This window comes from Amblyomma mixtum, chromosome 1, assembly GCF_055824585.1.
Source record: "Amblyomma mixtum isolate Tamu chromosome 1, ASM5582458v1, whole genome shotgun sequence".
NCBI classification, from domain to species: domain Eukaryota; kingdom Metazoa; phylum Arthropoda; class Arachnida; order Ixodida; family Ixodidae; genus Amblyomma; species Amblyomma mixtum.
This window is the reverse complement of record NC_143012.1, coordinates 217,056,739-217,081,801: the sequence shown is the minus strand read 5'-3', so window position 1 is coordinate 217,081,801 and position 25,063 is coordinate 217,056,739. Positions and strand designations below refer to the sequence as shown.

The following is a 25,063-nucleotide window of genomic DNA, read 5'->3' as shown; positions in this document are numbered from 1 at the left end:
CAGTCCCACAGGAGGTGATCATAGGTGGCTCGTTGGCCACAGTGTTTACAATTTGGGTTGTAAAGATCTGGATAAATGTGCGCGAGGAGTGATGGGGTGCGTATCGATCTCGTCTGTAGACGACGCCACGTAACCTTTTGTTCTTTAGTCAGGCTTTTGTCCGGAGGGGGAAAATTCTCCTCTCTAGTTTAAAATGATTGGTGAGATCATGAAAAAACTACAGTTTACTACATTCAAATCAGTGCCAAAGCACAGCTTTGTGATGTGAAGACGACGACGACGACGAGTGGACAGTGCCTCGGGACGGAGCGCTCGCGCTATAGGCCAGCGGCGGACAGTCAAGAATGATTTTTCTCGGGGTTGGTACCCATCGGACTAGTGCTTGCGCACTAATGACTATTGCAACACATTGTGAAAAAATGCAGCACGATGTCGCGGGCTCTCATCTAATAAACAATCGAAGCACGAGGTTGTTATGCATCTTGGATGAGTTAATTCGGAAGCGTGGGGAAGCCTATACTTGCTCTATTATGCCAAGTGTTCATTACATAAACGCAAGAAATATCAGTGTTGCAATGTGGAAACTTTATTGAACATCTTTTGTTTTTTAGATTAATCAAAAAAAGTAAAAGGGGCTGGACATTGCCGAGTTGTCTCAGCGCTGCACCAGACGTATGTGTTATTGGCGGTCAACACATGTTTAGGCCGCCAACTATACGCGTGATCTCGTGCTTCATGCAGGATTGCTTATAGCAGCGGGATAAGACTTGTGCGGTTGACAAAAAAATAAATAAAAATCTCCTGTAGTTCTTTAAATGCGTCAGCGAAACAATCCTCCGACTTAAGGAAAGTAATGTACAGAGCAAAAAACAGGGACAGCAGAGAAGACACAAACAACAGGACTGGTGTCTTCTCTGCTGCCCCTGTTTTTTGCACTGTATATTACTTTCCTTAAGATGAGTTACCAACTAGCCCACACCAAAATTTTGATCAATCCTCCGACCACCGCCGATGAGAGTTATACTGATCAAGTGGTGGTGGTGGTAAAAACATTTATGGGAAATTAAGTTCTTTACAGAAAGGTGATTGGGGTAGGACCCTATTGGCCCTTTCCCCTTACAATACTGGGTGGAGCCCCTATTCCGGTGCCCCATTGGCAAGCAGCGCCGCCCGCGTCCGGTGAACCAAAGCCTTTTGGCTCTTTAGGTCTTGACAGCCGAGCAGGGCCGCCTCCCAGTCCTCTCTGGTGGGGTTGGGGTTGGGGGGGATAGATGGGTTTGATTGACACGCCCAAACCATGTGGAAGGTGTCAGCCACCTCCCCACAGAACTTTTTCAAATTCAAATTCTTTATTTCTGCCTTGTAAAGATACAGACAGCGGAGGCGCAGAAAAAGCTGAGAGACAGCTTGACTAAGCCGCAGCCCCCTTTCGCTTGGCAGCAGCTTGACAGCAAGGCTTTTAACACAAAAGGCAGTTACAAAGCGTGATAACAAGTATACAATAATGAGCAGGTACAAGAGAAAACGAAAGAACATTATACAATATTAACACAATATTCACATAGGATAGACGCAGGTAATGGCAGCAAAGAAAAAAAAAGAGAAAGGAAAAAAAGAGAAAGAAAAAAAAAAGCACAAGACACAAAATCCTACATGCTAGCATACAAAGCACGCAAAGACTTGTTTGACCAACTGAAAAGGTCAAAATTATTATATATATACGCGTTTAGCAGGGACGGAAGAGTGAACTGCAGGCGTTCTCTACCCGAGTTTAACCGTGGGGTCGGGACTATCCATGTCTCCGCATACCTTGTTGTGTAGCTTGCATCTCGGGTATGTAGTTCAGCAAGTTTACGTATGTGGTTTACATTTCTACGTGTTTCGAGTTTAAACCGGACACTCAAGCGATATTTATACAAGTTGTGTATTTTTAGCACACCACTTTGTAGAAAGAGATCTTTGCTTGGCGAGTCCCAGGGGACATTGTAAACATGACGAAGAAACTTTTTCTGAAAAATGTAGATACGCTGAAGACAGCTAACCGTAGCTGTGCCCCACACTAGATGGCAGTAGTTTAAATAGGAGTAGAAAAGTGAATTATAGAGGAGTAACTTTACTGTTTTTGGAATGACGTATCTGAGCCGACTTATGACTCCGGTTATTTGAGCCAGTTTCGTGACAATATGGTCCGTGTGGTGTTCCCAAGACATGCTGGAAGAAAAAACTACTCCAAGGCATTTAAATTGTTCAACTATGTCTATACGTCGCGAGTTTAGTTTAATCTCGATGGGGGAAGGAAGTACTTTGTTTTTAGGACGAAATATGACAGCTTTTGTTTTCTTCTCATTTATACGCATGTATCTGGATTCTGACCACTTTTGTAATTCACTCAAGGTGTCATTGCATTCCCGAACAAGGAGATCAAGATCATTTCCAGTAAAAAAGATGCTAGTGTCGTCAGCGTAGATAATAAATTTAGCGGCGGAGTTAATGTTGGAGATATCATTTAGGTACATATTAAAAAGTAATGGTCCCAATATACTACCCTGGGGAACGCCAGAAGTAACAAGTTTTAGTTCAGATGTCACATTGTCTATGCTTACAGCCTGTTTTCTATGCGAAAGATATGATTTCAGGATCATTTGAGCCAGTCCACGAATACCACAACGCTCCAAGTTTTTCAGGAGTACACTGTGGTTTACTAAATCGAATGCCTTCGAGAAGTCCACGAAGACACCAATAACAAAGGCCTTATTTTCAAACTGTGTTAGTATATATTCCTTTTGTTCGAGTAGGGCTAACTCGGCAGATTTATTTTTACAAAACCCAAATTGATTAGGTGACAAAAGGTCATGTTTATCAATAAAATCAGACAACCGTGTATACAGAACTTTTTCAAAGGCTTTTGAGAAGATTGGGAGTATCGATACTAGTCTATAATTTCCTAAATCATTGCGGTCTCCTTTCTTATACAAAACCGTTACTTTGGCTATTTGCATTTTTTTAGGAAATGTGCCCGTAGTAAAGCATAAGTTAAATATATCTGCAAGAACAGGGGCAATAACTCTAATAACATGCTTGACAGGCCTCACTTGAATGCCGTCAATGTCACAGCTATGGCTGTTATTTAGGCTTTGTACGACTGATATAACCTCCTCTGTCGTAACTGGGTTCAGAAATATTGTGTCCCTATTGTAAGAGCTAAAATAGGTGTTGAAATCACTTGACGGGGTGTTATGGGCAAGGGTACTGGCACGCGCCATCAAATGATGTATTGAAATGTTTAAGCACCGCCGGGCACAGCACAGTGTTAGTAAGAATTTTGATGAGGAGGCGCTCGTCAGCGCGATCCAGACCCTTACAAGGGGCCGGGTAGCGCCGGTGCTCCTCCTTGTAGTAATCGGTGATTTGTTTGAATGTAAGGGCCAGATTGTCTGATTGCGAGTACCCTTCCAAGGACAGGGAGATAGCCCGGGGAGAGAGTGCGCGGGCGGCCTGATCGGCCTGTTCGTTTCCCTGGAGTCCCTGGTGACCGGGGGCCCAAATCAGGTTGCGTGGAGTTGGATCTTCGCATCGACAGCTATATTCCAGTATGCGCCAGGCAAGCGGGGGAGCCCAGCCCAACTCGTAGTTCCGACAGGCCCCTCGCGAGTCGGTTATGATGTGTTTTGACTTGGGATTCGTGAGAGCCAGAGCAATGGCAATCTCCTCCGCGTGTGTTGCGTTGTAGGCTTTGAAAGTGAGCCCGTTAACTGTGTTTGTGTTGTGTACGACTGCGGCCGTGTACCACCCCCCGTGGTGTGGGCCGGCAACGTCTACGTAATACACGTGTTCTTGGTTACCATAGTATCGCGCCAACGCTTCCGCGCGCGCCTGGCGACGACCGCTATGGTCTTCTCTGGACATGTTGCGGGGAAGGGGTCGGACCCGGAGGGCGCGTCTCCAGGGTTCTGGCACTCTCTCCCTTTCCTCAATGTGGTAGTTATGTTTGATGTGTAGCCGGTCAAAGAGGCGGCGACCGGACGTGGTCTGGGCAAGACGCGTGTATTGGTTGACTAAGTGGGCTTCTCGGAGCTCCCGAAATGTGTTCACCACGCCCAAGGCCAGAAGCCTCTGGTTGGACGTGGTGACCGGGAGATCGAGAGCCCGCTTGATGACTTTCCGCAGGATGACCTCCAGTTGGTCATCATCGTGTTTGCGCAGGTGCAAGTGGAGACTGCTAGCTATCTGTGAACAAGTGAGTACGTACAGTCAGGCCGGAATGAAACGCGAACACGCATATGTCATACATTTCTGCCTTGCAGCGAGACATTCCTTTACAACCTTTTTTCGATTATGCATTTCAGTAGGCCCTTTACCCAGACACATGAATCAGGCTAGTTGTACACTTCAGCTGAAAGTAGGCAGGTAAAATATTTTGTTTTCTTGACATGTTCTGTTCGCGTTTCATTCCAGCCTGACTGTACGTATTATCGAGTGGATGCAAATTATCCGAGGAGAGCTACTTCTACATGAGGTGAGATCTGGCCGCTTGGGACCATGTACACTAGAATATATGACACTATTTCAGCAGTCCTCTCACCTTTTCGTTCGTTCTGCTGGCCACCATAAGAATATCTATACGTGCACTTTAATCGAAAAAAGTGCCTCATTTTCGCTGACGCACTAAGAGCGCTGTTGCATCAGCGGATCTGAAACTTATCTGCTAAGCGCGAGTTGGAGGGTTCAATCCCTGTCACTGCGGTCGCGTTTCTGTGGAGGCTGACGACACTGCTGCGCAACCGGTGGTGAAAGGCAGAAAACACTTGCGACTTAATGAGTCGGTGGGAAGGTTTCGATTGTAGTACGAAAAGAAAAAAAGCTTATGGGGCTGTTGCTGTGACCGCATGAAGATAGAAGAGGAAAGGGCACAGGCCTGTCGAGTTCAGCGCTTGTCCTGTCGTTGCCTTTACTCTTGTCTCTAGCCTTTTGTGCGCTGTTTTTCAACCATGAACCCATACCAACTCGCCCAACTTAACGTTCTACTAAGGCCTGTAGAGTGGCGCCAAGTGGGATAGGAGTGGATTGGTGTTTGAGTAAATGAAAGACGCAGTAACTGTCTGGCTATTCCGCGGACTCCTCTATCGCGCCGTGAAGGAAGAGAGCAAGAGGTGCCGTAGTGGAGATCTCCGGAATATTTTCGACTCCCTGGGGTTCATTGACGTGCAGTTTAACGTGCACGTTAAATTCTTTAACGTGTCTTTAACGTGCGCCTTTTGCGTTCCGCCTCCATCGAAACGCGGCCGCTGCGGCTGGGCCACGATCTGGGTCGCGCTGTCACTGCCACATGCAGACAGAATGAGTTCAAAAGAAAGATGCGATAAGAAAGATGCGATCTCACCTCATGTAGAAGTAGTTCTCCTCGACTAATTTGCATCCACTCGATAATATGTACGTACTCACTTGCTCACAGATACGTGGCAGTCTGAGCTTGATCAGTATAACTCATCGGCACTAGGTGGAGGTCCCTAGTTTGGGACCCTAGTGGCGGTGGCCGCCGCCCGGGCGCGCCCGACTAAGGCTTTCTGGGCCTGCAAGTCGTGGCAGCCGAGCAGGGTCGCATCCCAGTCCTCCCGGGTTGAGTTGGAGATGGGGGCAATGGCCGGGTTGGAGGGGCAGGCCAACAGCATGTGATAGGTGTCCGAAGACACCGCACAGGTGCGGGCAGCTGCCGCTATAGGAGAAGTCAAAATGTTTTAAAGCTGCCGGGCACAGCAATGTACTGGTGAGAAGGCGGAGAAGGAGCCGCTCATCCGCCTTCTTGAGGCCTTTACAGGGGCTAGTGTAAAGGCGATGACTATCTTGATAATAGGGTGTAATATCTTTGAACGTATAGACCGGATTAAAATCGGGTTCCGAATCAATGGCGGTAACTGCTTCAACAACAGATACTTTCTAGTGCCTCCAAATCCCCCTCTCCCCCCCCCCCCCCCACCCCCAGCTAAAGTAGAATGATTCATGCGATTATGGTGTGAAGCATCGTACGGTGGAGCAAACATTCTTCTAGCTGCACCCAACCATGGGCGCTCTAGAAGATAGCTGTACAGGACTCCTCAAGCTGAGGCCGGGTTGATGAAACTCCGTTTCCAGACCCTTTCTCCTCACAGAGGAAGGGCATGGGCAGATCGTTAAACAATGCTTCACTCATTGTGGTTCATTGGAAGGCACACGCGGAAGAGTGTTCGTTGAACCTTGCCCGTGCAGGTAAAAAATTCAGCCACAGAAGACGGCAGCGCAGCCTCGTGAAGTGCGTTTCATGTGTCGCCTTCGTCGAGGTTTTGAACTCCAGGAGTAGAGACGTTGATAATTTAAAGAAGCGGCACATCGGGAGCTTTAGTGACATAAACAACGCACGAGATAACAAACCGCGGCTCCCTCGAGAGGATGCCATTGCCATCTTATCGGTAGTCCTACTTAATATCACTCCCCGTAGACACACGTGTCACGCGCGGACTTCTTTCTCTTCAGCTGTCACCTCGCGAGACCACCGCGTTGCAGTGCAACTGTTCTTAACCTCTCCGGGTTTTGAAACAAACAGATCAAACATCTTCCCGGCAGGTGGCGGCCACTGTTAAGCTCTGGCACATGTGATTAGAAGAAAACTTCGAGGATTCATCACTGTCCGGTCTAGGAACCGACCTGCTGCCGTCATTGCATTTATGCTTTGGCAGAACAGGAGGAGTAAGGGGTGAAAAAGAATATAATGTCCCTATGGCCGTATGTATCAGGAAAAAAACAAGGTTTTAAGGGTTAGGATTTCGGGAGTGAGGTAGATATTACGCAGGCTCTACTCTTTTTTTTTTCATCCTATAACCGCTCCTCTTTCCAGCAGCATGGCTTGTGTTTTGGCCACTCTCCCGTAGTGGGTCTGGGCCATCTTTATTTGAACAACAGACTATATGGAGGCAACTCCAGTCCAGAACGTTTCCTTCACCGGCCTATCTGGCACTAATACACCCGGATCAATACAAGCCCGAATGCTCTCTCTGAGGGCCTCCGAGAACAAACTTTGAACACATACTCTTCATATGCCGAGAACTCCAACCACCATCTCGCTGGAACATCACAGACCTACAAGGTTGGGAGATCGCGGTCTCTAGTTCCGAGCCGGCCTCACAGAAGAGGCTGGTGGAATGGGCGGAGAAGGTCGCCAGAAGTCATGGACTGATGGGCGCCAACCGGGATTAAGAACCAAGTCAACCAAACCTCCCCTACTTCCTTCCCTTACTTGGTTCATCAATAAAGTTTTTACCTACCTACCTGAGGCCAACCAACCAACCAATTACGCAGGCTAGACATTCACAATTCATCTCAGCCTTCAGCAGCGCCACCGCCGGCGTCTCCACTGAACTGGGCATAGCCAAATCCTTATCGATATCCATATCCATATCCATATTCATATTCGTATCCGTATCAGTATCGATGAAACGCCAGCTATAGTGAAAGCACCTTTCACCGACTGCGCCGGCGGGTCCTCAGCCGTGCGGGATCGCGTCATGGGTCTGAAGGCGACCGGAAGAATAACACGGCCAGCTCTGGATGCGAGCAAAGGGCAGTGATGCGAAGAAGTCGATGCTGGTTGCCGGTGCGCGCGAGTGGCTCGTAAGAACAGGAAATCGCCTGCGTATCTACTTGCGCTGCTGGACTGAAATCCCGGCCAACGGTGCCCCCAGCTTCAAAACGCTGCCACCGAGCTTAATTTTGTTGACTCCGACAGCTGGAGAAGATGGGTGGACACGGCAATAATTTCTGCTGGCGGATTTTCGGTGAGGCCATGTTTATGAGAACGCGAAGGGGTCGTGTCTGAGTGTCTCTATCGCCTACTGTGGGTGGCAGATCAGAATAGGGAGCTTTTAACAGATTTTTCACATTCGAAGTCTGAGCTACGAGTAAGCATGGAAATTTGAGTGTTTTAATGGCGGGAATGATCTTGCGAGTTACGATATTATGGTATGAATACATGTGGCATTCTATGTATGGGTGCCTGCGTTAAGCCACTAAACCCCCCACCCCCCTCCCTTTTCTTTTTTTTTTTTTTTGCTGCCTGAACAGGTGCGCGGTGACCACATTTGTAGCCAGTTCAGTTTAGAGAAATATCATTATTATAAACCCTCACTATCTATCAGCTGACGTGATTTATGCCATGCTTCTTTCCGCGAAGAACGATGCACCGTAGCAGTGCGTCCTAGGTGTTGTTTTCTTGCGGTAAATTTAATGCCAGGTGAACGGCAAGCAAATGAAGTCGCAATTACAGCCCGCCGACGTTTCGGGGCAGGTTCTTGTTGCCGTCGTATATGCATTCTCTTCCTGAAGCCCCGTAAACTGAAGACGCAAGTTTCTTAACAAAATCCTTCGCTCACCCACATTTATTCCACACGTTTATGAAGGCACTGAAACGCTCTTTTCCTCTTCTCATCTGTGCAGGAATGCAGCAGCAACAGCAGCAGCAGCATGCCGGCCGGCCGTCCGGTCGGCTGTCCAACGTGCCGCGTAAGCTGTGGAGGTCGCGGGCCAAGTCCCAGTCCAGGGTGTCCACGCTCAGCGTCTGCAGCTGGTCCCCGGAGGTGAGTTCGCAGGCCATTCCCGGTTATACCAGCTCACGCTCTAAGAACAGTGCGTACATAATAGAAGGTGGAACTCGACGATTCCAATGCTTGCTGAAAGCCCTAGGATGAGCACTTAGCCGATGCCTCGAAATTGCATGTGGTGTCCGAGCCATGCTGCTTTCACAAGCAGTCCGTGCAATTCCCAGCTGCGCTGGCCCGCGTCAAGAGTTCATTTTTGGAATTGCGCCATTTGCGAGATCGCAGCGACCCAACAGACGGTCACACAAGGAGGGGCCAGTGGCACATTTTCCAAGCACTTCACCCCAGAGAAGCCGAGCACTAGGACAGGGGAAAGCTTGCCCCCGCTGTATCACCAGTGGGTACCCGGCGGTGCTGGGGATCGAACCCCACACCTCCCGCATGCTAGGCAGATGCTCCAACCACTAGAACACCCCTGTCAAATTACTCGTTTGCTGAGGAAAACGAAACATTCTAGAGATGGCGGCGTGGGGGAGAATTAAAAAAAAAAAGGCGGGAGCCAGACGTTAATTCGATTTAATTAAGAAAATCAGCCACACAGGGCAAAAAAATCGAAGTTTCTAAGAATGCTCGGAACGTGCAGATTGAGTTGCCGCGGCAAAAAGACGAGTTCAGATTCCTCTTCAGTGCACCTTTAAGTGCGCATGATTGTGTCAGTCCGCTTGTGCTCCGAACCGTCGGGTCGAAACTCATCAAAGTCCTGCGCACTGCATGCACTCCGATCCCGGCATCGGCGGTCGAATTTGGATGGAGGTGAAATTCTAGAGGCCCGTGTACTGTGCAATGTCGGCGCACGTTAACGAACCCCAGGTGGTCGAAATTTCCGGAGCCCTTCACTACATCGTCCCTCATAGCCTGAGTCACTTTGGGGCGTTAAACCCCATAAACGAACCTTATTATCTCTCTTTCTTTTCCTTTTCTTCCTAACGGTGCCCTTAGCTTTTCTACCAGTCACAAGCTGGTGCGCGTTTTTACGCTTTTCTTCTCTGTATATACTAATCATCATCGTTTTACATAATTTTTTCTTTACATCCAAGAGGAAAGCACAGCTTACCACACAGTTCTCGCCATTTTCACCCTCTGCCACTTGGCATGCAACCTTTGAGCTCACGCTGCGCGGCAGGAATTAGATGGCGTTAAGCTTATAGAGGGGGCCACAGTGATTTCAGCACTGTTTTTCACAGGCGTAGTGGTCGCTATTGCATTACGAAGTGTGTGCGTCAGGCAGCGCTCGGGAAGCCGCGTTCTAGGGGTGGTTCTCCTTATTTCCTGTGTCGATTTGCTGCCGTCTCCTCGGAGCAGCTGTTTTTCTTGGGGAGCTAGAGATCCTCCGGCAGTGCCTTGCCCTTTCGTGTCCGTATCGAACGAGCGCGTTTTTTGACCGACCTGGTGTGGGCAGCCAGGTCAATTCCTTGTGTATTATCGCTTATTGCAATCACACTGTAGGTCTCGTCATACAAAGAGCATTTCGTACAAAATGTCTGTCCTTTAACCACCCGACGTCAACAACAGATCCATTCACATTTATTCACTGTATAATGCAATGCGCAATGCACATGCCTTTGCTGTCAGGCACTGTACATGTGACCACCGCTCATATTGAGCCTACTATGTATTTATTGTATATGCTTTCGTAGTGATCATTGAAAAGTTAATTGCGCTTTCTGTATATAATTTTAATGACTGCTGACTAGCATGTAAATAGCGACCCAATCTGTGATATATTCCTGTGGTGTTCTCACTGTTCTGCCGCCGCGGTGGCTCAGTGGTTATGGTACTCGGCTGCTGACCCGAAAGACGCGGGTTCGATCCCGGCCGCGGCGGTTGAATTTCTTTAGAGGAGAAATTTAGAGGCCCGTGTACTGTGCGATGTCAGTGTACGTTAAAGAACCCCCAGGTGGTCGAAATTTCTGGAGCCCTCCACTACGGCGTCTCTCATAGCCTTAGTCGCTTTGGGACGTTAAACACCATAAAACCAAACTGTTCTCACTGTTCTCAGTTCTGATGTGGACACTGAGCAATGTTTTGTACTTTCATCGTTTTTAGCAATTGTTTCCATCACGTCAATGTCAAGTAAACTTTTTCTAACCAGCCAGATATTTAGGAGGTAACTGCCGAAAGTTTATTAAGGGTACTCCTATATATATGATGAGGAAGTTGGAGCGCAAAAGAAAAACAAAGACAAAGTGGAGACGTGGACGGGACAAGCGCTCCCGGACAAGCGTCCACGTCTCCACTTTGTCTGTTTGTTTTTTTTGCGCTCCAACTTCCTCATCATGAACTACCAACAGGCCCAAATTACTACTCTGCTGAATCCTATATATATATACTCTTCCTGTGACCATGAAACTATAGCGTGGCGTTACGGAAGAGTTTTAATGCAGGAATGCATAGCGGCTACATTTTCATCTCTCGTTGTCCGTAAAAGTTTGCCTATCCTCCCGCAGAGAAAATGTAGGTTTAGGTTGGATTCGAAGTGACATATCTTGGGTGCTATAGGCTGACACCTGTGACCACTACTTGACTATCCGCAATTTTTTTTCTTTATTACATGGAAAAACTACTGCAAAAACCGTACCGCGCAAAGTGATCACGGATACCCTCGCACTGAACTCTGGGCACTCACGCCAAAATTGCGGGAGTCGCACACACACGTTAAGAAAGCGTGTGTGCTTTCTTAGTCTGGGCCTTGTTCCTGCACTGCATATACGAGTACATCGCGTGCACCAAAGCGCACTGCTGTCGTAACAGAAGCTTCGTCAGTCGTGGTGGCTCGGCATGTTGGTCGATCATACGGCTGTTCCAGATGCTGAGCAGCCCACTGATGATGATGATGAAAGACTTTTATTGGTGCAGGGAGGTATGATTGGACCGATTCTTAAGCGGCCGGCCCTCACAAACACTAGGTGGGGTCCATAGTACGGGACCCCAGTGGCGTCGGCCACTTCCCGGGCGCGCTCAATGAGGGCCTTTTGGGTCTGCAGGTCAGAGCAGCCGAGCATGGTCGCCTCCCAGTCCTCCCGGATGGGGTTGGGGTGAGGGGGAATAGCAGGGTTGGAGGGGGCAGGCCCACACCATATGGTAAATATCCGAAGAATTCTCCGCAAAGTGTGGACAGCTGCCAGAGAAACAAGGGTCGCTGAGTCATCAGTGGATTAGGTTAACGAAAGTACCAACTGAAAGCAATGCCAGCAGCCTTGGGAGATATAGACCGCTGTAGATGTTTCTAGCTTACATTTCCATTTACCTAAACTGCTGGTGACTCAGCGGACGTTCTAAAGATGGCCGCCTGCCATAATTCGAGAGGCGGAAAAAGACTAAAACAAGGACGGGAAACACAAGGAAACAAAAGAAGGTAGAACAGGATTAGATGAGAAAAGAATAAATAGTGAGTAGCAAAAGGCCAAAGTTTGCCAATGTGGCCCGCATGGCGAGCTGATCTTGGGAAAAATTGGTTTTTGAGGAAAGGAAATGGCGCGATCACTGTCTCCTTTGTCGCCGAGCACCTCAACCTCACCGTGAGGGAAATGACGAAGAAAGGAGTGAAAGAATAGGGACCATGGTGGAGGGCTCCGTATTAATGTCGACCGCCAGCTCGAAGGAGCGCCTACTCAAGCGGCTCGGAGTAGTATGAGGGGAGGGAAAAGCAAAAACGAAAACAGCTGTATGTGCGAATCAGATGAAGGCCACGCGCGCAGCAGCATGAAAAAGTGCCAACGGAGGCGTTAGTCGGTTCCCAGCCGAGGGTTCGTAGGGTCGATTCCTCGCCCGGGTTCACCGTTCCTTACCCACCGCGGTAGCTCAGCAGTTATTCCTAGGCGACGTCCGTTCATTGTGCAAAGGGTGATTCCTTCGGCTGCACGTGCAGAACTGTCGCAGCTGGACCGCAAGAGTACGCTTAATATAGCAGACAACAGCGACAGACGCCCCTCCGCCTGACTTGGACCCCATATTTTTGACAAAAGTCGCCAGGAAGTGCTCCTGCGAAGGGCTTTTGGATTCGGCCCCTGATCTGCTGACGCCAGCTGTAGAGGCTCCCTAACGCTGCTAGTATTTTGTGAGAACCGCTGCGTAAGCGAGGTCCGTCCTTCGCTTTTCTCGAGGAACAGACCACTGGCCGTGACTGGACTGACCACTGGCCGTGGTTGCTTGCAGGGCAGCTGCCGGTGGCGTTCCCGGACGGGAGGGCGCCTGATGCTGCGGCCCACGACTCTTGTGGCGCTCACCGAGATGGAGGCCTCGGGATTCCGGCCCCTCGCTGTAAATAGGCTGCAGAGCATCGGCTTGGGCTGCAAGGTGGACATCCCCAGAGGTAGGCACGCCGCGCATAGACCCCCACTCCCGGTGAGACATGATTGTCCGAAACAGGAATGTCGACGGGGTGGTGTTCTGTGCGACTGAGTGGCTCGCTGTGTGCTTCAGGTTTAATGGCATTTGCAGCCTTACTCAGAAGTCTTCCACCCACGTGGTGTGCTTTACGGTCGTGCACTGGAGCACTTGTGACGCTTATATCAGGCTCTAAAATTGTGCTGGGTGCAAGGAAAACTCGCCCTCATCTTTCAAGGCCTATTGTACAGTGCGGTCCACTGTTAAAGGGAACACATGCAATCGCGTGGCCTCTGCGCTTCACGAAGCCCTGCTGCCTAGATGCGGCGAGAATATGCGGCATGAGGCGCATGCGTGGAAAGACTAGCCGTCATGCTTACTGCGCATGCATCTTGTGCCGACAATTCCCGCAAGTTCTCGGCGGCAGCGCGCCGTGAAGTACGGAGGCCACGCGATCGCATGTTCCCTTTAGCAGTGGACCATACTGTACATAGGGGAGCTGTTAAGCCTTCACTATAAGGCTCGCAAGCAACCCATGAGGCCATGAGATTTGTGACCATGGCTGCATCTTGCAGTTCATTTTAGGCAACCAGTAGTATTGTTTTTATTACCGGGACGAGAAAGAGGGGTTTCGTAATTGCGGTAAGATGGTGTTGCCTGAGTATAGCGTGATGGTCAAGTATACAGGTTCACGATGTCCAAGAGTGTATTATTCTTTTCGTATTAACAGTCACACTCGCGCCAGTGCATGGGGTTATTACAAAAAAAATTGCGTAACTAGGTACATTGAGTTTGTGAAGACGACTACTCGCTCCACCATGTTCCAACTCTATAAATTCAAACATACCAGCACGCCTTTATAGTGCCTGCATCGGTTAAAGATGCCATGTAAACTGGTGTCATGTGATCTGAAGGCCACTGACAATGACGTGATGCCGTACCCGTTTGAGTACTCCAAGTTTACAAGCTGATTAGCGAGCTTTCCAGTTCATGGGAAGCTTGCTAAGCTTTCCATGTACTGTCTTTCTCTCACGGATTTCTTTCTTTGGGGTGCGCGCAACAGATGACGCTTCGGAGGCATCGGCGAAACTTCGGAGAAGACCTGCCCTGCTCCGCAAAAAGGCCATTACCACGAGCTTCTTCGAAAGTCGCAAAGAAAGTGGTAAGGTCTTATCCTCTCACCGTGATGTGTTTTGAGGTTGAAGCATGTTTCCTACAGAACGTTTATGCTGTCAAGTAATTTGCCCAGGCTATTCAATTCGCGCAGAACCATCTTCACTCTTCCGAAGACTCCTTCTATATAGCGCCTACTCGGGCTCTATCTAAGGCTAGCGGACCTTTCCATGTTTATAAACACTTCACGCTGCGTCTTTTCCCGGTAGCGTCGGAGTGAGAGGAGTACCACTGTGTGTGCCAACGAAAACCACTCTGAATGCGTTGCTGTGCGCGTGATTCGCCGCAAGCAGGTGCGCGGCTTCGTCACCCAGTGACGTCATTCGCGGAGAGTTTACTGACAGGCCACTATGGCCAAAGTTTGGCGACCCTTGCACTCTGTGCTTGCCCTTCTAAAATACCACTTTTGCTGGAGCGCACTTTTTACTCCTTCCTTTTAGACGCCAGGGAATGACATGGGAATAACATAAATGAACAGTGACCACGCCATGACTTTGTAAATGCGTGTCATATAGACTGTTTCACTAGCCTCGTTTACAATAAGCCGACGTTTGCGGGTCGAGTTTGGTCGAGCCAGATTTCGGGCTGAATCAGCCCGACCAGGCCGCGTTTATAGGAACCCGTTTGTGTCGGGCCGAGATCGCCGCTGCACCAAGCGTCGCGCAAGGAAGGATGGATAGAAACACTTTATTTCAGAGTCAATCAAGCGTAGGGTCGCAGGGCTTTGTCCTTTTCCCTCTCGCTAGGCGTCGGCCGTAATCTCCTGAGATTCGGCGGCGGCGGCCAAAGCTTGACTGACGACGCTTCTTTGACTGACTTCCTATAGATATTAATTTTTGTCTATTCATAGTCTATAGACTGTCTATAGACAAAAGCCTACTAAAAGTGTATAGCCATAAATCTATAGATGGTCTATAGACTGTTTATGGCATTTGTGTTGCTTATAGACTGTTCTCTAGAATTTTCTGGGGAGTCTATAGACTTTATAGACAGAAGTCTATTATAGACACTCAATAGACTGTCTAAAACTTTTTTTGTAAGGGTAGGGACAGTTAAGTTCCCCTAAAGAGAAAGACCTAGTAGCGTTAAAGGGTCCCTACTGCCACTTGGGGATCTGCTTGCGCACCCTTTCAGAGACATCGACACGTTTGTTGCCCTCACATATACTGCTTCATTAAAAACCAGCGCCCACATTAATTTGCGACACTAATTCGTGGTCCTAATTAAGTGGTATGGTGCTCGGCTGCTGACCAGAGATACGCGGGTTCGACCTCTGCCGCGGCGGTCGCATTTCGACGGAGGCGAAAAGAACCCCAGGGGGTCAAACATTCCGGAGCCCTCCACTACTGCGTCCCTCATAGCCTTAGTCGCTTTCGGACGTTAAACTCCATGAAGCCATAATCCTAATTAACGAAGTTTTCTTGTAATGTATTTCACCTACTGTTCGGTGCGAGTTTATCGTACTAGGCCTCCATTTGTCGCACTGGACGAACGTTACTCGGTGTTGTATGTATGCACCTCCCTCTTTGATATCTTGGCCCTGAGGATTCAATAAACAAGCAAACAAATAAGCAACATAGACACCGTGACTGCCCTGTATAACAACCCAAGATCAGAACTATTTACTCACAGAGCCACGCCCGCACCCCTCTCTCCCCCTGTTCGCATGCGCACGCAGCAGACATTCCTTGTGGCCAGGTGTTCGGCGTGGGGCTGCAGCAGGTGGTGCAGAGCGACCGGCAGCGGTTCCCGGACTCGACGCTGGCCGAGCCGGGCCCCTGGTCCTCGGGCGACCTGGGCCCGGACGTGGGCGCGGCGGACTCGCTGTCGCGGCGCTCGGACAACGCCAGCGAGAGCTCGCTCTCCTCGCTCGCCGACCTCTCCACCGAGGACTCCCGAAAGGTCGGTCCCACTCTTCATGCCTGGCTCCGGGACTACGCATGCGCACATTGGACGCTGCTACTCCCTGCGCTTTTTAGTCTGCGGCCTGAAGCTTTCCCTTGGTACCGATTTCGACATTCGGAAGCAGGGATTTAAGGCAGCAGGCTTTTAAGAGCCCGAACACGTCACCCGAACAGCTCGAATAGAGTGGCAAGAGGGAGGAAGTGTACCCTTATTAGGTTTTCGGCGCTGACATTAGGCACGAGATAAACAGGAAACTGGACTAGATGGACAGCGCTCGTGACTCCCATTCTTCAGGTGGTGGTGGTGAAAACTTTTAATGGCTGAAATAGAGTTTGGGAGCCACAGAGTGGCCCCGCTACATGGTCGGCGTCCCTAGTCCGGGACACCGCATGACGAGGCCCCGTCTCTCGCCCGTTTCACCAGAGCCCTTTGGGACTCAAGCGAGGAGCAGTTGAGGAGGGCAGTCTCCCATGCCTCTCTGGAAGAGGTAGGGGAAGGGGGGAGGTGGGGATTTTGAGTACATGCCCACACCATGTGGAAGATATCACAGGTCTCCCCACAGTGCTTGCATTGGAAGGCTGCGCTGAAAACCTGGAACATGTCTGCCTCACGTGAACATAAAATACGCTCTGGTAGAGCCTCGTGAAGGATGAAGGGTCCGTTACGTGAAAAATTCACAGGGACACTTAATTACATTTTGTGTTGTCAGTGCGATAGCATGAGAAGCTGCTGACGCCTATACAGGAAGTAACGTCACGTCCTGTCTGGTACTTCTGGTCTGGTACGCACTTCCCTCCAGCCAATGGGTTAATTTTATGACCGCGACGCATTTTTTTTCTGGATGAGGCGCTCGTTGCTATCGCGTTAATAACTTTGGACGAATATGGCAAATGCTTGAAATAAAGTTGGCAGTGGCTTAGCTCGGCTATGACAGGATATACGTAGCGGAAGCTAAGGCATAGCTTGGTTAGCCTTGATTTTCAGTCCTTCGACGTTATCAGGCATGCGATACAGTTGGCGAAGCGAGCGGAGGCGAGCGAAACGACGAGGTAGACGAGGTAAGTGGTGTGACGTCATACCAAACGGCGGCTCCCCGGCGAGGCGCGCGGTGTGACGTCATGCCAGATGGCGCGGAGAGCGCGCGGCGTCCGCCAGCTGCGGCGGTTGCTAGGCAACGGCTCAAGGTCGGTCTCTGTGCCTCCTCGGAGCACCGCCACAGTGAAATCGCAAGTTCGTGGCCAATGTAGCTTTCGGTACAATAAACACGACGACAGGGACCTAGCTGTGATTTGGAAAGGCTACTCGTGTGAACGAAACCGCGATGTGGGCCTAACGGCTACGCGGCGTGCCCTTAGCCGTTCTCGCGGAAATTGGCCCTGTTACAAGTTCCTCGCAAAGTCTGCGTACGATGCAGTCGGTGTCGCGTATCGCGCCAGCTTGGGAAGGAGCGGTGACATATGCGCAGTGAGGACGGGCCCGTTAGCCGCAGACCTTGGGCGTCTGTTTCCGTACTCAACGCCCGTGTTTGAGGCTGCTCCTTCGCGAAGAACGACGACGAAGACAGTGGTTCCGACCGTCCAGACAAGACGTATTTAGCGCCGCACGCGCCTTTTGCCTCCCGTTGTCGCGGCGCGCACAACGTGTGACAGAAAACCCCGACGGCCCTCGACGCGATATAACTTATGCCCAGCGCCGGAACCTTTGAAGTCGCTCATTTGCATCGTCTTTTTTTTTGTCTTTTTTTTACCGCATGGTCGTGACCAACGTTCCCTTTCACACTTGCCTTCTTTTATTCCCCTTATTTTTCTCTCGTACAGCAAGTTCGGGGGAGTCTTGGAACAGCGCCTAAAAACACGGCACGTTTGAAAGATATTTTTTTTTCGCCTAGCGAAGGCTTAGGTGCGTTCGCGCGAATAAATCTCGCGAGTTATATTTTCAGCTTTTGCGACTGCTTGGCTCACCGTACAGCCCCCGGGGACTAATTAAGGTCGTGAGATGACCTCACTTGATAGTGTCTCGGGTTCCACTTTTTTTTTTTGCGTTCCTGTTTTCTCGCGGAGATATTCTTTGCTGCTACACAGGCGTGTTTTCTCTTCAGGCACTTTACATCATTTGTTACAGAACACTTTCACGCAAGTTATGTGAACTTTAAACTTCTTTGGTCGGGACCGAAGAGATCAAATACAGCTTCTGTGCTAGGGTTCCGTTGGAAGGAATGTCACAGAAAGTGAAGACGAAAAAAAAAGAAGAAAAAGAGATAAAGTACACTTAGATGAGCTGGCTTGTATCCGACTCATTAAAGTTAACTGCGAAAACCAAACTCTGATGCGAAAGAGTGCGCACGGAAAGCTCTTAAGGACACCATCCCGATACCAAGAACTTTCGCGTTTGAAACACCGACGCAGCGAGTAGCGCTCACAAAGCTGGAAAAATCCACTACCTTCTAGACAGATTAGTGCGTGCTTTTAAGGCGAAAGCCTTTAAGGCCTCATACCGTCGTTAGCAGCCGTTTCGGCAGCCGTGTCGGCAGATGTGTCCGCGTTTTGATGGGTACCACCCAATTTCCTTTCCTGAAATAAAATTTTGTTTCTTCATAACGGCCCCTATTTCTCTTTCATCTTTCACTCCCACTTCCTCCCTTCCTGCACGGTGCGGTTAAGGTGTCCACCGAGATGACATAATTACTGCGCCATTTCCTTTGCTCAAAAAGCGTTGCGTTCAAAGGGCAAGACATCGCTCCGAACGGGTGGTGGCGTTCTTCCCTTCCTGTACGGTGCGGTTCGGGTGTCCACCACTGCGCCATTTCCTTTCCTCAAAAAGCGTTGCGTTCAAAGGGCAAGACATCGATCGCTCCGAACGGGTGGTGGCGTTCTTCCCTTCCTGTACGGTGCGGTTCGGGTGTCCACCGAGATGACAGAATTACTGCGCTGTTTCCTTTCCTCAAAAAGCGTAGCGTTCAAAGGGCAAGACATCGCTCCGAACGGGTGGTGGCGTTCTTCCCTTCCTGTACGGTGCGGTTCGGGTGTCCACCACTGCGCCATTTCCTTTCCTCAAAAAGCGTTGCGTTCAAAGGGGAGACATCGCTCCGAACGGGTGGTGGCGTTCTTCCCTTCCTGTACGGTGCGGTTCGGGTGTCCACCGAGATGACAGAATTACTGCGCTATTTCCTTTCCTCAAAAGGCGTAGCGTTCAAAGGGCAAGACATTGCTCTGAACGGTCCTCCCTTCCTGTACGGTGCGGTTCGGGTGTCCACCGAGATGACAGAATTACTGCGCCATTTCCTTTCCTCAAAAAGCGTTGCGTTCAAAGGGCAAGACATCGATCGCTCCGAACGGGTGGTGGCGTTCTTTCCTTCCTGAACGGTGCGGTTCGGGTGTCCACCGAGATGACAGAATTACTGCGCCATTTCCTTTCCTCAAAAAGCGTTGCGTTCAAAGGGCAAGACATCGCTCCGAACGGGTGGTGGCGTTCTTCCCTTCCTGTACGGTGCGGTTCGGGTGTCCACCGAGATGACAGAATTACTACGCCATTTCCTTTCCTCAAAAAGCGTTGCGTTCAAAGGGCAAGACATCGCTCCGAACGGGTGGTGGCGTTCTTCCCTTCCTGTACGGTGCGGTTCGGGTGTCCACCGAGATGACAGAATTACTGCGCCATTTACTTTCCTCAAAAAGCGTTGCGTTCAAAGGGCAAGACATCGCTCCGAATGGGTGGTGGCGTTCTTCCCTTCCTGTACGGTGCGGTTCGGGTGTCCACCGAGATGTCAGAATTACTGCGCCATTTCCTTTCCTCAAAAAGCGTAGCGTTCAAAGGGCAAGGCATCGCGCCGAACGGGTGGTGGTGTTCCGTGGACTCCCTGGCAGCGCTGCAACACGCTGTCGCGTTCCACTCCTAAAATCGAAGCTTAAGCGACATTAATTAGCAGTTAATTAGTGTTTAGTCATTAATTAGTAATTAGCCACCAATTAGTAATTTTTCATTAATTCGTCATCAATTATGTGCGACGTCATCCAGTGGTAACGTCACCAGTGCCACACAGGCAGTGAAAGTCGTGCGAAAACGCTTTCGCCTCTACGCACTTTAGAGAGTCAAAGTGCCCCCTGAATTTTTCAGCCCTTCGGTTGCAGGTACTTCCGGATGCATGAAAATTACCTGCGAGACGTTGCCTTCGGATAGTTAGTCAATTTTCGACTCGTTTCTGAGATTCACGCATATACATAATGAGACTGTGTGCAGAGGCCGTATTCTGCGAGCGGTTCATTTTCCATTTCGAGTCCATTCGGTGTCCTCTGTCACTGATCACTCGGATACGCCCGCGGCTTTCAAGCGTCTGGGGCAAGCGACCCGGCCATTGGGTGGTTAGAAACCCGGCCCCGCCTTGGCTGCATATCGCAGTCAATGCTAGCCAATAGTGTGGTTCGGTCGCCAGCCTCCAAATGGTCGGGTCACTCCTCACAGATGCACGAAAGCCGCCGGTGTATGTGAGTGACCAATGCCAGAGGACGAAATGGTCGCGAAACGGACAGTGGAAAATAGGTATAGAATAGAGCCTCACGTGTGTTCTGCTCTATCTCAACTTTCAGTATACGAGGTTCGACTACTAAATGAGATTTTGCGTCGGTTCCTACCTCGTAGACTAAATGTTAAATCTTCACGCATGAGCAGGGACACTGAACATGCCTGCATCTATCTGCCTGCGTGACACGCCTGACACGCCTGACACACAAAGGCACTACTTGGTCATTGAAGTGACTGTCAGCAGTCATTTAAAGATGTTCTTTTGGTGTGAAAAGTTGGTTTAGTTTGCTCACTATTTTTCTTGTCGCGTAAAAAAGATTCATGCAAGTCACGTGCCTTCATGCGTCTATCTAAAAGTCTACTGGCAGCTTAGGCGCACGTACAACCGCAGGAATTCACGTTTCTGGCAGTCGTGTGGCTTAAACAGAAAGGATGGCAGGTGGTTATTAAGCACTTTGAAACGAAACTTACTGATAATAATAACTTGGGGGGGGGGGCAACTGCATCCATTTTGTTTCTTCAGTTCTATCTTGTTTTGTTCACGGAGGCTAATGTGCTGTGGGGAGATTTGTAGGGATCGAAAGGGCGTCCCCGGGACGAGGTTAATCAATCCCTGGACTCGATCGTGCACGTGCAGGACTCCGTGGAGTCTCTACGCCACCGCAGTTCGACCACTGACCCCGGGGACGACGACGTGCTTGCTGTGCACGGCCCCCAGATTCCGCGCGTCGTCAACTGCTGCCTGCGCTACCTCGAGAACTACGGTGGGTGCTCGCTCATTGTCATGTGCCAGCCGCTTAAGAAATGTGTTCAGGGCCCGCGTGCACGTGAACTAACCTTTCTGCTGCTTTCGCAGGTCTCAACACCGTGGGCATATTCAGGGTCAGCGGCTCCAAGCGGAGAGTGCGCCAGGTAAGCCATTGTAAAGTGTATTCTCAACATCATGGCTGAAAGAATTCTTACACACCGAAAATAGACAGAGAAAAGAAAGATACACAGCATCCTGCAGCATTTGCCTTGTATCTTCCTTGTTCAAGGCTAGTAAAACTTCGTGTTTCATTGGTCTGGTTTGGTTTATGGGGTTTAACGTCCCAAAGCGACTAAGGCTATGAGAGACGCCGTAGTGGAGGGCTCCGGAAATTTCGACCAGCTGGGGTTCTTTAACGTGCACTGACATCGCACAGTACACGAGCCTCTAGAATTTCTCCTCCAAAGAAATTCAACCGCCGCGGCCGGGATCGAACCCACGTCGTTTGGGTCAGCAGCCGAGTACCATAACCACTGAGCCACTGCGGCGGCTCGTCTTTCATTCCATTCTTACCACTATCACTAGTACTGTGGCAGGTATGAGCCTTCAAAGAAGTCATTGTCGCATTTTTTCTTTGTTCCGACAAATTATCGGATCGGATTTTGTGCACTTGAACTCAGTATGAATTTAATTGGGGGTCAACTAGTGTCCCAATCCGATCAAATGAATCCAAGCGAATTGAGTGCAGCGGAATTCAACCCGTCCGTTATACCGTACGATACGGTATAAACTTCGAAGCAGTTGCACCGGCCACGCCGTTAAGGGCACACTTGCTGCAGATTTCGCCTAGCGTGGCACTTGATGCAATGGAACCGAAGATTAATTATCAAATTATCATGTAAGTAACGGTCACCTGCGTCTGAAACTGCAGCAAACTGCTTCGCGTTGCTGCTGAAGGGCCCAACTGTGGTGTAGTTTCTTTCAAATCCATCTAGGAAACCTCATTCGGTTATTATGAACCGTAAGACCTTCAGTCACAGAAAAAAAAAAGATACATGTCAGAAGAGCATACCAACCATCTGTTTTAGCTGCTAACTGTTGAAGATGTTGAACCGAACCAGTCCAAGAGGTTTCATTATTAGACTGAAGCACGAGCAGACGGGGACTGCTGAATACTTTGTTTTTATTAAAATAGTAGTGAGAAAGCGCTCGTGTGTCATCTTGGTTCCCGTCTGTCCTCTCTTCTGTCTAAAAATCATTAGTTGTGATTTGTCAGTTTTTAGTACACACGTTTATGCTATCACATCTTCAAAGGTGTTATCTGTTGCTGCAAGAGCGGGCGATGAGGTGAAAACAATATAAGCAAGTCATAATAGAAGTTATCTGCAAACAACTGCGACATGCGTTTGCTTATATCTTGTTAGCTTCCAATCACAGTTCGTCGTCAAACTGAGCGGAACGTAGTCAATATTTTAAGGCGAAAGCCTTTAATGCCTCATACTGTCGTTAGCAGACGCTGTCGGCAGCCGTTTCGACAGACGCGTCGGCAGCGGTGTCGACAGACGCGTCGGCAGATTTGTCCGCCTTTCGGCGTCACTGCTTAAAAAGAAACTGCGCCGAGGGTGGGAATCTAACCAGGGCCTTTGGCATTTGAAGCGGAGACGCTAACACTCCGCCACGAAGGCTCAAGGTTCGAGCATGAATAAAGGCGCATCTAGTGAATGCATGGGCTACATAAACAAAATAAAAGGAATAAAGTGAAGGAAAGGAAAAATAAAAAATAAAAATCAGAAAATATACAAGAATAAAAACAAAAGAATAAGATATGAAAATAAAAATAAAAATAATAAAAATTAGAAAAAGAAAAAAAAAAGAAAAAATATGAAAAATAAAAAATAAATGAAAACAACAGTGCGCCAGGAAACGCTTTCGCCTTGCAGCACTTTAGAGAGCCAAAGTGCCCCCTGAATGTTTTAGAGGTACCAAGTGAACGGCCCGCCAAGCGTGTAAACATAAGTAAATTATAGAACAAGAGCAAACGGGTCCGTGTGCAGCTTCGCGAGGAGTTTGACAGCGGCCGCGAGGTGCACCTGGACCAGGAACGACCCCAGCCCCACGACGTGGCGCAGCTGCTCAAGGAGTACCTGCGCGACCTGCCCCAGCCGCTGCTCACCAGGGACCTCTACCTGCCCTTCCTCTACACCCAGCGTAAGGGCCGCCTCTCCACTTCGCAACCCATTGTCGGCCTCGCTGTTTCATTTCCCTTCTAAGTTCTAGCCGCATCGCGAAGTGTTACATTTTAGTTCCTACTAGGGTAGACGCCGATCCTGTGGTCAGCAGGTCAGCGTCTGGTTTCGTGTAGAGCAGCGGATGATTCCATTCGCAGCAGCTCCATTCCAGATTCCATTCGCACAGGTGGCTAAAACTGACTTAGTGGACGTTGAAGGAAACGGAGTGACACTGAAGCCTGGGGAGACTTTTGGCAGCACCCCGTTACTGCAGTGTGAACCAACGCAGATAAATCATTCTGGAGATAGATACCTGAGCTTAAAACGGGCAGCAGTACCATCTTGCTACTGTCTCTTTCTGCGTACTTCGCCTTTTCGGACGGCAAAATAAAGCTCGTCTCACGGTTGGCCTCAGAGTATCTATCATTTGCAAGCATTTGGCTCCTTGAAGGCTGGTAGCGTTGTCAAGAGTTATCTGAGCTAAGCTTCGGGCATTAAAATGGCTATTTAGCTCTAATAAGCTTAGGTTATTGCCTGCAGCTTAGCGCAAGATCCCTATTGCTCTAGCGTTTTATGACGAAATTGTGCTAAGCAGCTGCGCTCTCCGCTGTATCACAGTGAGCAGGAAGCGGAGCCGCCTAGCTACTCAGTGCTGCCAAGTTAACAGAACAGCTACGCAGGCGACAATACACTAAAAAGGACAAAAAATGCGCATGAAAAACGAGCAATGTGTTGTGCATGAAGTGTGGCCGCAAAGGACGCAGCTGAGGGATTTCATCCCGCAGATTCAGCGGCAGCAACTGAGAGGATATTTGCGGGATAATGTGGAGAATACACTCCATTTCATTGGTGATTTCAAAGAGCGAAACTGTATCGTTAACCGTCCACGATATTATACGCCGGGACTAGAAGTATTAGCTCAGTTTGTTGAGACTGCGATCGATTGCTTGAACGCTGCAATCACGTAAAGTGCTTACACGAGGGATGCAGTGCAGTGTCGAGAGCGTAGTAGCGAAAAGCGTAAAAATTACCTTGTGTGAGCACGCAGCAAGATTCAGCAGGGGTTCGGTGCGAAGATGGGATTAGGAGAGACAGCGGCCATAACTGTGTCTTTGTGCCACTGTGGAGGTAAGCTGGTTGATGGTGGGGCTGGTGCACTGGAAAGCAAGTGTGGTGAGCACTAGAGTATGGCCTCTTTTTCTCCCTCAGGCGTGACCGAGCGCAGCAAGCAGCTGGACATCCTGCGGCAGCTGATACGGCTGCTCCCCACGCACAGCAGAGACACCCTGTGGGCGCTGCTCAAGTTCCTCAGCACCGTGGCCGATCACGCGGTGGACAAAAAGTCGTCCGCCGGGCAGCCCGTGAGTGCGCTGCCTCTGCGCGCCGAAGAGGAGCTCTACGGAGCGGTACACCATGCAGTAGTACTCTCGACTCACCAACGCTTGTAGGAGGCGAGGCTTTTGAGGCGCGAAGTGTGTTTCCTATACCACCTACTAACTGCGTAAAGTGGGCGAATTCAACCTCAAAACAGAAGGCAGCGTATG

General features: G+C 49.6%; 1 protein-coding gene across 7 annotated transcripts in view; it reads left to right on the top strand.

Annotated features, from left to right (window-relative positions):
* RhoGAP102A (Rho GTPase activating protein at 102A) overlaps window positions 1-25,063 on the top strand; it is a 107,824-nt gene that overhangs the window by 77,880 nt on the left and 4,881 nt on the right. For 2 of the 7 annotated variants that reach the window (XM_089563459.1, XM_089563456.1), the window contains exons 2-9: window positions 8,464-8,603; window positions 12,785-12,936; window positions 14,014-14,112; window positions 15,802-16,025; window positions 21,181-21,307; window positions 21,400-21,455; window positions 23,346-23,499; window positions 24,729-24,925. In XM_089563459.1, the coding sequence (XP_089419585.1) occupies window positions 8,491-8,603; window positions 12,785-12,936; window positions 14,014-14,112; window positions 15,802-16,025; window positions 21,181-21,307; window positions 21,400-21,455; window positions 23,346-23,499; window positions 24,729-24,925 (1,122 nt within the window). In that variant the 5' untranslated portion in view covers window positions 8,464-8,490. Of the gene's footprint in view, window positions 1-8,463; window positions 8,604-12,779; window positions 12,937-14,013; window positions 14,113-15,801; window positions 16,026-21,180; window positions 21,308-21,399; window positions 21,456-23,345; window positions 23,500-24,728; window positions 24,926-25,063 lie in introns of all 7 variants that reach the window. The other 5 variants (XM_089563440.1, XM_089563430.1, XM_089563444.1 and 2 more) reach the window with 4 other exon arrangements.